The following is a 15,763-nucleotide window of genomic DNA, read 5'->3' on the forward strand; positions in this document are numbered from 1 at the left end:
GGTACTTTTGGTCGTTTTATACACCATCTGTAGTTTATAATGACTTATAATAGCAAGATCAAAGTTAGAAACGCGTCTCGTCCTGTACCATGAACTTTATTGTCAAAACTCTTAAAATCTAAAATGGCAAAAGATGTTTTCTTAACAAGCAGTCAGACGTTATGCTAAATTAGTTAGTTAAGAAGTAATCAACAAATTGTTTTTCTTGCTGCCACAGTTTAAAGCCTAACCTCCCCGGGAAGACAAAGTTAAGTGGACTTGATTTTCTATTCTCCTGAGCATCACGTTCGTCCATTGTATTCCTTTAGAACAAAAATTGAAAATATGGTAAAATTACAAATTGATAAAAAATCTATTGAAAGCTACTCAAAGTCTAGTATCGCGAGCTCGCTGAACGCCGCAAGACATCTCATTACTGCGGGAAGTCAATTTCAACGTATCAGCTAATCCGTCCCGATATTGTATTGGTTATTACAATAGATTGACAGCTATTTGTATTGATATTCAATTAGAATGGGCGTTAAATAGTTATATGCATAAAGATATAAGCTAATAAATTAATGTTTTCTGAATCTGTTTATTATAGATTTCTAAAATACTGCAAATGGATTAATTGTTTTATTATTGTAATTTGAGAGAACGGAGACTCAGCCGCTTATAAGTTTCATTTTTTCTAATTTTTCTTGTACAAAAACCAAGAAAAATAGAGTTTTAAAAAGCATATAAATATATTTAAAATACTATATATAGACTTTGAGAAAATGATGAATTTTGCCCATCATCCAAGCTATGCTGCCGCGCTCGGGATGACAGCCGCTAGTTCTTTAGGATTCTCGACCAATTTTGCTTCACATAATCTACACACTGCCGAAAACTCAGACCGATCATTTTCACATTCTAGAAATTCATTCGCTATACAAGAACTTTTAGGACTTCGGAGTGAGGATGAAGAAAAAGTCAGGACAACTCACAGTGACGCTTTGATTTCTCCTTCTGCGTATTTGGCTACGTCCCTGGCACCTTTAGGGAGTCCGGGGCTTAAGGAATCTGCTGCTAGCCTCCCTTATTCCAGTTGGCGATCGACATTTATAAATGCTCTAAATAGCTCTGCACAAACTGTATTCGGCATTGGAGCTGGTCAAGGTTTACCAAAAGGCGATATTAAATCAAGTAAGTAAAAATTTCAATATTTTATTGTAAATAAATAATTTAAAATTGCAATTGTGTTTTGTACAAGCACAATAAAATATACTCATTGTAAAAAACGACTTTGTCATATTTCTGTTTCTTTTTAAACTATATATTTTTAATGGAAAAAATATAAAAGAATGAAATTTAATAAAAGAAAGTAAGTAAAAGACACTTTTTGTTTATTTATATACCTTAATTATCGTAAACCAATACAAAAAATAGTGTATGCTCCACTATTGCATTGGAGATACAATGTAGTTCGGTTTTATATTTATTTTTGAGTGCTTAAATATACAACAGTTGTATTTTCAAATGTAATATTTAAATTAAAAATTATATATATTTGTATTTCTTTCTTTTCTTTCTTTTTTGTTTGCTTTGTGAATAAATACGCTAAATCAATGCTATAAACGACCCATGGAAAAAATAATAATGATTTAATAGTAATTTAATTTTACGAAAAAACAATTGTTTCATCAATACACCGTAAATCTGAAAGCTAATTTCTATTTTATGATTTTTATTTATTAGTGACATTTACATAGTAATTTATTTCACGCGGAAATATACTGATTTTTGTATATTTCAGCGAAATCTTCACTGCTTGTCATTTTGATAATGCTAACGGTTTCTGAAATAATAGGCTTAACAATTGACACATCGCTGCCTATGTTTACTGGGGTTCATCCTTATAACAAATAAACATTCATTAGCCAAACCAAGATTAATAGTAACGATGGCAATTTTCTAAAAGCCTGTTGTCCGAGATAAGATCACTGGATGCCAACCTTAACCTGAAGCCATTTCGATGGTACCAGTTTGAGCGATCTATATTTCTGATAATATACATATAAAATACGTTTAATTAAATTATCAACAGTTTTCATTTTGTATTAATGCTATCATAAAAAAAATGAACTAATTTCAAAAGCATTCGTAATGTTTATACCTGCAAAAAGATAATTTCTAGAATGGCAATCCCTGCAGGGCTTCAAAGTGTATTCAGGTATTAAATATCTTCATATTACTCATTATCAAATATTAATTTGCTAATTTAACTTTTTATTATCGCTAGTTATTCCATTTGGCTGATTGACAAAAGATGTAGCAATAAAATTATTATTCATATTTCTCGGATATTACGGTTACCTGTTCAATTAATTTAAAACAGGTAAGCACGTGCTGGATCTCCGGGATTCACCGGTGTTTGTCCTCGAGTGTCACATTATATACACTTCAAACGCACAGAGGACTAGATTGTTTTCTACTCGCGGGTAAACTCAGGAAACGCTTTCAAAATTATCATCTTGCACGTGAAAAGATAACATTTAATTTTGTAGATGACAAAGTTGTGGTTTTTCCTACGGGAATAATCCAGAATTTACTAACAATGAAATCATTCAGAAGAAAAAACTTTTAAAACTTTTGAAATTAGTCATATTGTATAACGTCTAATAGGAAATTATTTAAGATATAATTCTTAATTATTATGATATTTGTAATTTCGTTTGTTTTCGCTTCGATAAATATGTTACTTTGAATTTTGAAGACACAATATATACTTTTACAAGTTTTTACTTCGATTCTTGCGTATTATACATAAGTTGATTTAAAGAAAAAAAATCAAAAACATAAGACTTCACAAATTCGTTTTTTACATATCTATTTGTGGTGGGAATTTTTGAACTATATTTCTAGCCTGTTCTTTGAATTATCACGTGAAAATAAAACCTATATTAAATTTTTCATTTATATAATTTTAATTGCCGACAGATTTAAAACATTTTGTACCATTATTATTCTCAAAATTTATTAAGTCTTACTATAATTGAAAAATAAAAGATATGAAATATCATAATCGCAGAATAGACGAAAGTTTAAAACGGAACAAAGTGTGCAACATTGAATTATAAATTATATATTAAAGCAGAGACCAAATCCTTGCAGAGACATATAATATAATTTATATGTCTCTGATTAAAGACAACGCATTTGACACATGTGCTTTTTCTACAGTAAGACCTTCAGTTCATATACCAGAAACATAGTCCGTGTAATTGATTGCATGTACTTTTTCTACAGTATAAGATCTCAAGTTTATATACCAGAAACAAATTTCGATTTAGTGATTAAATTATATACAGTCAGTTCTCTGATAAAATTGGTCGCAATTAAACTATACAAATATACAGATGACGAAAAATATCATAAAGTAGACAAACACACTGTTATATTTTAAGCATAGCTCGGATTCCTTGTCCGAGTTTGTCTTTTTTGTCCTTTTTTTCATCAGCTCTTCGACGTTTGTGTCAGGTTAATAACTTTCAAAAATTATTGTGGTTCTAGTATCACTGAAGAGACATGCAATGTCTAAATGGGCATCTGTTGCACGAAAATTACTAACTTAATATTTCAACAGACTATATAACTATATGCATGGTGGTCGTGTTTTGAAAATAAATTAATACTTTCATGGACAAAGAATAAAATAAAAATATATTCAAAGTTGAATCTCTCAATTTGACGCATTTTTAATTATTTTATTTTTGTTTAACTTTACTTTTACGGATCATAAAATTATTTAATATCTTTTTTTTTATTTTTAGATTTAGAACATAGTATTGGAGATAAAGGAAGTGTTGACAGTCTAGATGGAACGACGGTTGGAGGGAAGAAAAAGAAGAAGAAGCGACGACATAGGTCTGTGTAATTTTATAATTCTGACAATATAAAACAATATCTATGTCTAGTAGACAATTTCATAAATTTTCCTTTAGACAATTGTTTTGTATTATCTTAGTACATCATTTAGACAATTGGTTTGTACATCTTAGTACATCAAATTCTGAAACTGTACTCTGCTCTACTTTGGATAAAATTATGAAATCTGTTTAAATCGCCATCCTTAGATTTTGCCTCTGTAACGGCAATAAATTAGGTGACTGAAGACGTTTTCAAAAAAGCATCGCGTAGGTTTACTATTTTTATATCCAATCTTAAGTGTATCTGCTACTAGCTGCAAAACTTCACTGAGTGCCAAGTTATGTACTTATCAGTATAAATCTGTGATGGCACGTCCCAAACTCCAATCCGGACCGTAATTTTAATGAGTGCGTCGTTTATACGTGCTGTTAACTAAACAGTGATGTAAAACTTTTATGGGATTAGGTCTTGAAATTTACATAAGCATCTATATATTATAGTTTTATTTTGAGAAGTTTATGGGATGTTTCAATTTTTAATACAATGCAATATGAGGCAGTTTATCATATATAATTTCCAGAAATACTTTTTACGTGTTGTCCTGTGAAATTTGATGATTCTTTTAAGGAATGTGGAATATCCAATTCTCCCTTAAATAGCTTAATATAGAACCAGATGCTCACATAAATCACCATTGTTAGATCCATACCTTTTCAAAAGTATTGGAATTTTCCCTAACATTTGTAAATTTTATAAACGAGGTTTTATCATTGTTCTCTTATAGTCGTATCATGACAATTTCTAATTAGTTAAAATTGAGAAGATAATAATTTGTTAAGGTAATTTTGTAGGATATCATTCTCTACCTAGAATCAATAAATACGGCTAGTTTAAAATACAATTTAATAAATATTATGTTCATTCCTTTAGCTGTATAACACAGAACCGTCGCGTGTCTATGCTTATGCCATGAAAACTTGTGAAATATAAAACCAGAATTGCCGTCCTGGTATAATAACCTAATTATTGTCAAGTCAGTTGTATATTGTTGTTCTGTGGATTTGACGTGCGATATGATAATGACAGCCATAATTGAAGTATACCCAGGGAGGCATTCGTTTGCATTTTACACATTGTTAATACAATAGAGAAGCATTAACAGATTAGCACGGTAAATGCTACGATTGTTCCCGGTCCCTAACAAACAATGGGATGACATTTTTTCTAATTGTTGCGTTGTCTGCTTGATTCGTTTATTAATTTCGATTGATAAATTGTCTAATTTTAGCTAATTTTCCGAGTAACCTTTATCAATTGGTATAATTCGAAACTTTCCGCCATAGCAGAATAAAGTACATTATTCACGTATCATTCAAAGGCTTAGCTTACACGAAAATACTCTTTCTTTTATAACTTTACAGGATGTTGTTTTAATTAGTTAGGATTACTTATTTTGTGTATATCATTTGTATTACAAAGCACGCTCCATCAAACTTGTTTTTTGTGAAACTGTTTTATTATCACAGTCCATAGTCTGGTTTAGGTGTACTTTTAGTTACTTTAAAGAAATATAATTTCGCGGCATTCTATTATTGCGATAATCATTTCCCCCCTATACTTTAAATGCAAAACCAGAATTATCGCGATAATTCAGTTTCGCGGTTTTGTTTTTGTTCGGGAAGCTATGATTTGTAGCTATGAAAATCTCTCGGGAATGAAATTTAGTTAACAATAATTTTGATATAATGCTCTTAGCTTTGAAACTAAATTAAGACAAGAAGACAAATTAGGGATTATTTATGATTTCAGCCTTTGTTAAATGGAAAAAATATATAAATTGTCCTTCATTTCTTCTTCGATAGGATCACATTTTCTTTCTTTAACTTATATTTAAGCGTTTGCTTTTATATTTTCTCTGCATGTATCTCGTAGGTCACGACGGGTATCATATACTAGCTAGAAATGCTTACCCTTCCGAATCCCAGGAGTCCACCCTTGGTTTTTATAGTTGCACCATATCATGATTTCTATGTCGTTTGTCGCTGACTGCGATATATCTCTTTGTCTTTTATCTTTGAAAATTGGTATACCAATTTTTTTCAACTTAAATGTATATATTTGTAGACAGCCTCGTTTGTATCTATTCTCCCTTTTTGAAACGTATCTCAATTTTTATAATTGCATATCATTTTAAATTATTAATAAAACATGTATATATCAACATACACGTGTATGCATGTCCTGAGTCTTTGAGTTAAAAAGAAATTAAAATTAAGATGAGAGAGTTATCTTTCTTGTTGTAACTTTTCCAAGTGCTTTCCATACAATCTACATTGTATACTATATATTTGCCTTAAAGAATTTCAAATATAAAAAAGAAGATGTGGTATGATCACCAATGAGACAGATTTCCACAATAGACCAAATGACACAGAAAGAATGTTTAGCAAATTAACAATTAAGGTTTATACTTTTTGGTGTTCAAAATGGCTGTATAAGTTGTTAAGACAAATTACATGAAACTTGAGTGATGATTTTTTTTCTTTGGAATGATTTTTCAATGACAAAATAACCGTCTGTATGTGCTTCTCAATAAAATGATGAACATATTATTTTGTTAATCCATGCAATAAATAGATTAACTTGTCAAAGTTATCGAAATTTGTAACAGAAAATGTCGATTAATAAGTTTAATTTTAGGTCATGTCATCGACGTCAAAACACAATTATACATGTAACGAATGCACATATATAGTAATTTCAAATGAATTATCATTTACTTTCTAATAATAAAATTGTAACATTAACTTGTTTTATTTCTATAGAACAATTTTTACAAGTTATCAACTTGAAGAACTTGAAAAAGCTTTCAAAGAGGCCCACTACCCGGATGTGTACGCACGTGAGGTCCTAGCACTCAAAACAAGTCTCCCCGAGGATAGAATTCAGGTTTGTGTACATTTTTTTGTCAAGCTCATGCGTTATACTCTTTTAGTATGTTTTTCTGCAATATAGCTTGACTCAGAGATTACGGAAAAAGTATAAGAATAATGTAAAGAAGGTTTGATTGGGATTATTTGCATTGATATATTTTTTTGTGTACATGCGGTTTTTTGTTGGACTTTTTAATGAGTCTGGCCAAACTTGGACAGATCATTTTTCAATCTCCGAATGAAGACATAAAGAGCAGTTTTTATCCATGCTTTTTAGACAGGGAAACGGTATTTTATTGTTTCTATGATATATCTTATGTACCATGATTAACTACATGTACCATTTAAAATACAGCAGTTGAGGGAATATTCGTAAATGAGTGCCCAAGTGTGACAAGTTATTTCTGAAAGCGATGACATTTTACCAAGTCAGAAGCCTGTATAGTGCATTGCTTGTCATTTGTTTATTTCTGTAAATGTTTTTTTGTAAATGATTTTATTATGCATTAGGCCGTTTAGTTTACTTGTTTGAATTGATTCATTTTTTCATGTTGGAGCATTTTATAGTCGACCATACGTTAAGGTTTTTTTTTTCTCATTGATGAAGGCCGTATGGTCGCCTTTAATTGCTTACTATATATACATGTATGTACCTCTTCATTTTAACTCCGGTGGATAGCTGTCTCATTGTGACCATGCCACATCGCCTCATTTTTAACAAAAATGCATTTTTTTCTTTCTTATAACTTTTTGTCAGCGTATAGTTAGCGATAGGAGGCCAATGCAAGCATACACGATGTGACTCATCTCAAAAGTGAAATATATATATATACCTAAGTTCTTGTTCATGACAACCAGTGGTTTTACCCATAAATCGAGCATACAGAAGAGGATCTTCTGTCGTGCTGAATAGTATACAATTTTGGAGACCATTTAGGACAAATGAACATTCGACCACAACCAAAAAATAATTAAGTTTATTGTGATGTATATTCTAAAAATTAAAAGGCCGGGCATTTTTTAATTTAGAGAGAGCATAAGTATATCCATAGTGAGGTTAAGTAGTTAATCTGTTTTAATGGTGATTTTAGGAGAAAATACTGTATAATATTTTCGAATAGATTTGGCTAAAATTTATCATATGTGTGGTTATAAAATGTATCCAAATGATCAACCTAGTTTTAAATGCACGTAGATTTTAAGTTAGCATTCATTTGATAAAATCATAATTTGTATAGTTGTAGAAGATACGGAATTATAAATTCTATAAATTTGCGCAATATAATGAATGTTAACTTAAATAAGCTGAATAAAGCAATTTGGTTTCTTTTTTCGGTGATGTATCTTTATTCTATATATCTGTAAAACATGCATATATTTTCCCTCCATTTATTAGCTTTTATCTGTCATTGAAGAAGAAAACCCATCGACAACATGGACATTTCATTTACAAGTGCGTCCAATAACATTGTACAGGATAATTAATAGTCGTTCAAACAGAATAAAGAATATCACGTTAGAACTATTATCTTTTCTAAGGTCGAAATAAACACCCCTGGAGACGAATTTGTCAAATTGTATTTTGCTAAGCAGAATATTTGAAACCCAACGAGTGCAATGATGTCTAGAATTTTCAATTTATCTAATAGATTAGCTGTATTCTCCAATGAATCTTTTAACAATTATGTGATTCCAATTAATAGATTTGTTATAGCACTCCAATCTCATCTGTCGTGACCATATTCAATTAAAAGCTAATTGCAGTGATCACCACGCGGCAAGGTAGCCATATTGCTTTTCATTGGTGTTAGATCCGGTTTGGAAATTGGAAACAATGTATCGTATTTATTAACTGGTATAGCTACACTGCTGTCTTCCGAATGCTAGGTCGATCATTGTCCGGGTTTTAGATTTTATCTTAATAGTTCAAACCGGTCTCGTACTCTTCATTAAAGCACAATGAGAATAGCGTACATTAACATCTTGCTGTTGTGTTTATTAAAGCGTGACCGTTTCCTTGTTACACCCTATTAGGTTTTGTTCAGTTCGAACAGTTTGTACCATTCTCTCTGTATTGCTAACTTAGATTTAATTAGTTTAGTTTGTCACATTTTATCTGTAGCTTTTGATGTAATGGATTATAATGGGATAGTGTAACCTATTTATTCTATATATTATAAAACTGTGTTGGTTAATTTAGAAAATAATTAAGAAACTGAGGTCCAAAATCCCTCAGACAAAGCTAATGAAAGTTATGTTTATTTTTGTCATACCGTTCTTCCGGTTTCCACATAATTATATAGGCATCCTGGTCCTCAAATGTAAAATTTATAAAGTTTTTGACTTTATACAGAGGAATAGCACCGTGTTGTTATAGAACATTAAAAAACCTTTCTTAATTTAAAGATTATTTACACAAGTTATAGAACACATTTAGACTAAATGTTATATCAATTGAGAAGTCGGCATTGAACATCTAGATCTACGTAAAAAAATGCAAATCTTTTTGACCTACTGACAAGTAACAACAGTACGTCATTATGGAACGGCTCATTCAGGTTCATTATCAGATAAGCGATTCGTACGCATGAATTTATAACATGTTGTTTTCATTTTTTTTCTCATATATTTTGAATAAAAAGTCTCATAGTGCAATAAATATGACATATCTCATATTTTGAAGTTGTTGTCGATAAAAAAAAATAAGTTCTGCTTTTACTTCATTCATGAATTTATATATTGATTTATTTCCGACAGTATCGTATTTTGATTTACGATAAAATAACGATATATAGGTCTCCTTAGGTCATTTAGCCTTAACCTTCAAATGCTTAGGTTTGGGCGTACTTGAAGAAGGTAATCAAGAAAAGCTCTTCAAAATTTATTGAGTTTTGTTTTCATTTCGTGTAGATAAAACATGTAGGGGTACAAATATTGTCCATGTAAGGAGCCTCTTCAGTGATTGTAATTCGGCTTTTATGATGTCATATTTGGAATTTTGTTTTGATGGTAGAAATTTGATAGCCTCGGTTTAATATTTAAATGGATGTCTAATTTTGATGACCGTATTCTTCCGGATTTGTTGAATTGTAAGATTGCTGTCTCGTTGGAGTATACCGTAATCGCTTGTCGCATCAACTTCATTTATATTTATTTAGTGATTCATTTTTTATTATGAAAGCACTTTTAAAAGACATTATTTTTATGCCAATTTAAATTTTGATTTTTTTTCTTTCTCCAATCATTGATACAATTGTTATGTTTATGAAAAAAGGAGACATGATTTATACGTCAATGTTGCAGTAACCCAACAACAAAAATCATAAGATAACCAACTGCTCTTTACTGGCGAATATAAAATCATGAGTTTAATCATTCAACGGTTTAATGTTAATCGGATTGTAGTACACAAGTTGAAAAAATGGCAAATGTATGGCATGCACAGATAAATTTTCACGAATAATGCGATTTAGAAAATCCAATTTCTACATGTAAACATCCCTTACCACAATACATAACAGTTAAACATAAAATCATTCCATATCTATGATATCTAAAATGTAAATTAAATTCATACGAATATAAGATCATAAAACTTTTATTGGAGATTTGCAATAAATTTCGAAATATTTTGGTTGTCAATATTGTATTTAATAGACTTGTTTCATCAGATATTTCAAGTTTGCCTTGTATAGAGTGTAAGATCAGATAAATACCACCTACTGAATCTGACAACCCCGTTAGACACGTTCTACCGCGAACAAGCACGTGTTTGCACATCAATTAATAGGTTTCCAATTGGAAAACGGGATATTAGCGATGTAATGCATTTTCCTCTAATTATATTGTCAATGCATCATTGTATTTCAGATAAATTCTTTCTTCTCACGAATCCGGTCAACTGCCTTAAATCAGTTAGACTCATTTTGTTGTTTTATTGAATATTAACAAAGGAACTATATTTTCTATATGGATTAGACCGGCACTGCGGATATTTAAAACTCTTTTACGATAATAAGCCAACCAGCGGAAAATTATAACTAAATTGATGTGAACTGTAGCTAACTAATGAGATAATTCAACGAATTTTATTGCATAAAAATATGCAAGATTAGTATAAAAATTTTAGCGGACGGGATTTGAAAAATGATGGTTAGTCTTTATTTTCAAATCGATTGAAATGGTTTTTTTTTTTTTATAATTGATTCTTCTTTAAATTAAAATATATTTGAATAAATAAATAAACGAAATTGAAATATTTTATGCAACCCCTTCGTCTATATTTTTTTTTCAAAAGAAGAACGATGAATATCTAAGCTACATCAAAATCTCTGATGACATTAAACGTTTACAATTATTTCAAATATTCAACATCAAAGTGCATTTTAGCACTACTGTATTCTATTTTTCTTATTTCGCATGTTTAATAACTCATATTTTAAAGTGGTTCCTGTATATAATTCATTACATATAATATGTTTTATAAGGATCCATGATTCTGATTGGCCAGTATCAATCGCGAACACTCCAATATCGTATTTTATTTCGGTATAAAGTACAGTTATGACTGCATGTATGTAAATGATGCATTGCAAAAACAAAAAGATTGATATGACTCTCAATTTCATGATTAAAAAACAAAAATGTAGTTAAAAGAATTAAAAGTTCCTTTTTATTATTTTATAGGGTTGTAAAAACGTTGATTTTGCGCACATTTGTTTGTTAGTGTTTTTTTTTTAAACGCTTCCGATAATTGTTGCATGATTTAGGACCAGTGTCTTGTATTATGATGCAGCTACTAGACAGTCAGTATCTTACTTGTCTATATAGCACCAGTTTTTATGAATTATAAAGAAACAAAAACACATTATATTTATCTCTGTATATATATACTGATAGTTGAAGAGTGCTTTTTTGTTGTTGTACATATGAATTAAACACTATTTTTTGACATAAATTGACAATAATATTTTTTTTTCAACAAATGCCTCACGTAGTTTTCTCTATCCCAAATCACTCATCAAATCAATAATGTTTTCACTGTATTACCACTTTACGTTATAAGGGAAACACATGTCCTTTTAGAACATATTTCAAACGCCCAGTGGCAAATACTACATGTATATTCCGGACACCTTTTGAATATGTCCTGTTTTGCATTTCTATACTGGACATGACGTTGTGAGATAAACCCTTCTCGTGTCTTGGTGGATTTTAAACGTTTAGTGGCTAATAATATAGTAATAACCCGGACATCTTTTGAATATGCCCTGCTTTGTACTTTTACTAGACGTTATCAAGCAAACACTTATTGTTTCTTGATATGGACCATAAAAGTCCAGCGACAAATTGTTCAGGTATATTTTGAGCAACTCTTGCACATGCCCAAATTGTAACTTTACAGCCATGCCCTAAAGGATTCAGACGTATAATCTTATAGCCATGTTACGTACCAGTTAGGTTATTTATATTCTTCTTTATTTCCTTTTCATTTTAGAAATAGAATGAGCTATATATTTTACCTTTATATAAGCCTGAGTTTTTTTAGAAATAAAATAAATGTGAAGTTATTTAAAATTGTTGTTTCTTATTTAGGTTTGGTTCCAAAATAGAAGAGCTAAATGGAGAAAAACAGAGAAAACTTGGGGAAGAAGCAGTATCATGGCAGAGTATGGGCTTTATGGAGCCATGGTTAGGCATTCACTTCCGCTTCCTGAAACCATTATTAAAAGTGCTGAACGTGGAGTGATGGATTCATGTGCACCATGGTTATTAAGTGAGTTTATTTCAAGTTTTTTTTAACTTGCATATGTCTCTGCATTGTACATTTTAAAGGCAATTAAATATACAAAAATATCAAAAATAACATTCAATCAAAAGTTCGTATAAAGGATCACTGACATATCAAGTGAATACCATTAAACGTTTTAGGTAATCACTATAGCCTATGATTTTGAATATATTAAAGAACGACATGCTAAACATCACACATTTCATTTTTTTTTTACAAGTAAATATTTATTATACTATATAGATGAACAAACAATGGAACTGACGTTTTATATTTTATTTTACGTCGTGCAAAACAGAACAACATAAAAAACAAACAAACAAAACAACCATACTCACATGTATACACATATTATAGTGTAACTACCAATAAAACACACACTAATCCATGACCTATGTGCACTAACTGTTCCCAAATTCAGTGCACATATGCTTTCTTAAAGAAACTGTTTAGATACCCTCGAGACCCACTCGTTGAAAGCAAACGAAATAGTGAGACAATAGATAGATATGTAAGTCAAAGCATATTGCGTGGTCTCCAATACTTTGAAATGATGTTTCGTGTATGAGGAAGCTCAACAAGGCAACTGAAACAAATATAAAACAATGACACAGACTTTAAACTCAGTAGAGCAACAATGAAGCGAAGACATGTCACAAGTGTGTATATATCATATAACTAAAGTACTCTGAACACTTACATTCAGATTTGTCCTCAGGTATGCACAAGAAGTCCATTGAAGCAGCCAAGACCTTTAAAGACGTCGATGAACAATCATCTGATGATGGCAAGAGTACTAAAGACAAAGACGAAATGCGTTCGGAAAGTATCGCGACGTTACGAGCCAAAGCTTTTGAACATAGTGCCAAATTTAACTGTGACCAATCTGAACACGAGGACACGAAATCTGTTAATGAACATGAACACTATGGTACATACCAAAGCAGATTCGAGGAACCTGGGAAGGATTCATTGGGTGAAAGTTCACAAGACGAGATTGATGTTGAATAAATATGTGTCATACATTTATTGTTATATTTTGTTTTAATGTGTTTTTTTATTATTCTCATTATATCTATATTATAAATATTATTGTTTGATTATATTGCTATATACATGACCATTAAATATCATTTGCAATATTAATTTGTATTTTTTAAACATTGATGTCAAACGCTAATTAATAAGTTTTTAAGTATATATATATTCATTCCACCTTTAGCATATTCAAAGCTAAGCAGGGAAGGATCTAGGCAGTGTGAAAATTTGTGTGTGCTGGCGAAAATTGGCATACATGCTAAAATTTATGATAATTAGAAATATGATTCAGTCGATGCACATTTATTGCTAGTTTTCAAAAGTGTTGGTAAAACTTTTATTGTCGTCTGAACACAACAAACATGTTTAATTTAGAACAATTAAAATCGAGAGAAAAGGATTGCACAAAGAACAATGTAATATTCAATCTAGCTATGGTTGTAAAATGATTTATGTTTTTCTACTTTTTTTTTAACTGACATAAAATGCAGTATTTATCGAATTATAAGAAACTTCATGATACATATTAGGTATTCGCCAATAAAACAGCAATTAAATGCCACAAACCAAAGACATAGAGAGGGAAGAATACTGCCTTCAACAATAAAGCGGTATATACAATATGTAAAGCTTAATCCCTAGGAGTTAATAAAAGTTGTAGACAAGACTGTTGGTGAAACTTTCCATTTTGATTAAATTACTGCTGTGTGACTGAGATGCTATTTCATCGACTGGATCATTTCGAAACTCTGTCGGAAACCATACGCACGTGTTAAAAGAAAGATTTGCTTCAGCACTAGATCGATAACGCTTCTGGATTTCAGTAGTCAGTACTATGGTACTAAAAAGTAAAAACACAAAAATACTGAACTCCTGAACTTCTAATTCATTCAAACAGTGCTGATATTGTTTAAAGAAAAGTTAGATACATATTAATACTAGAAAATATTCTACAGTTATCTCCCTTAGATCGTATGAAATTCTAAAATGGCAAAATTGAGTTGTCACGCTTTCAACACAATCCAATACAAATTAAAATCACCGTGTATGGTCCGAGACCACAATTAATTCGTAGTGCATTTCTTCTAGAACATATTAAAAAAAATGAAAATTAAAAAAATCCCACCTGCGCTTTCTCAATGAGATGTTTACAGTGTGTTGTACTACTTTTGGGACAAATTATATCAAAATTATAGAAAACTTCATCGGCTCTAACTCAAAATATGGATAATTTTATGTTTACGGCGTCTTGAAATCTTTTGACAGCTTCCGAAGTGCTATTTTTTAACGTTTTTCAGCTGAACCAAATCACTACTTTCCTTTAAAACTCTGGACCCAAATTTTTTTACAGTGTAATTTCACCCCTACTCCAATTTGAGGCATAAAACATGGAGAAATAAATTTGGAAGGGGTATGAAAAATATTGGCAAGTAACCCACTTGTCAACACTAGGGACTATATTCGTGAAATCGAAAAACGAAAATCAAGCGACTACAATTGTGGTCTCGGACCGTATGATTTTACCACAACTAAAAATGGTTTCAATAATTGTGTTCGTTTTTGTTGTTGATCCATTTATTTAATCAGTAATTTTTTTCTTAAAATATTTGGAAAATAAATTTTATAATGAAAAACACCCTTTAGTAACTTTATATTAAACGCATTACTGTTTTATATTTCCTCAGTGTATGAAGCCGTAATGTAGACCTACCTCAGGACCATTAAGCTTGAAATTAAGGCCTTTTATTTGTTTTTTTAAACATTTTATGCACGTTACTAGTTAATAATGTACAACCTAGAGAGGAAGAAAAAAACATAACCTCCGAATAAATACACTCTAGTACCGTTTTTGTTTAGGGGCTAGCTGATTGTTAAAGCACGCCTCCGGATGCGGGATTTGCTCTCTGTATTGAAGACCATGCATTGGTGGCTGTATTTTGCTCTTTTGTCGGGTTGTTGTCTCTGAAACATTCCACATTTCCGTTCTCAATTTTACTCAAATGTGTACATGCATGTACCTATTGGCAGTTTTAAACGCCCTATGGAGCTTATGTGTGTAATCTTCTACATATGCACCGACTACAAATAAATTTAGCTTTGAAATGTG

At 30.8% G+C, this 15,763-nt stretch overlaps 1 protein-coding gene across 2 annotated transcripts; it reads left to right on the forward strand.

Annotated features, from left to right (window-relative positions):
- Nucleotides 1–581: 581 nt before the first annotated feature.
- On the forward strand, nt 582–13,760 carry LOC143066653 (visual system homeobox 2-like). 2 transcript variants are annotated; one of them, XM_076239504.1, is made up of 5 exons: nt 582–1,170; nt 3,798–3,891; nt 6,720–6,843; nt 12,423–12,603; nt 13,325–13,760. In XM_076239504.1, the coding sequence occupies exons 1-5, from the start codon at nt 762–764 to the stop codon at nt 13,627–13,629; spliced, it is 1,113 nt and encodes a 370-aa protein (XP_076095619.1). In that variant the 5' UTR covers nt 582–761; the 3' UTR covers nt 13,630–13,760. The 2 variants fall into 2 exon arrangements, with proteins under 2 accessions (XP_076095619.1, XP_076095620.1); XM_076239505.1 differs by having other exon boundaries at nt 13,337–13,760.
- Nucleotides 13,761–15,763: the final 2,003 nt, after the last annotated feature.

This window comes from Mytilus galloprovincialis, chromosome 3 (assembly GCF_965363235.1).
Source record: "Mytilus galloprovincialis chromosome 3, xbMytGall1.hap1.1, whole genome shotgun sequence".
Lineage (NCBI taxonomy): Eukaryota > Metazoa > Mollusca > Bivalvia > Mytilida > Mytilidae > Mytilus > Mytilus galloprovincialis.

Excerpts from the sequence above, each read along its gene's own strand:
- LOC143066653 (XM_076239504.1), top strand. The coding sequence starts at position 762 with ATGATGAATTTTGCCCATCATCCAAGCTATGCTGCCGCGCTCGGGATG. Across the intron at positions 1,171-3,797 it reads AAAAGGCGATATTAAATCAA|ATTTAGAACATAGTATTGGA; the intron begins GTAAGTAAAAAT and ends TTTTATTTTTAG. Across the intron at positions 6,844-12,422 it reads TCCCCGAGGATAGAATTCAG|GTTTGGTTCCAAAATAGAAG; the intron begins GTTTGTGTACAT and ends TTTCTTATTTAG.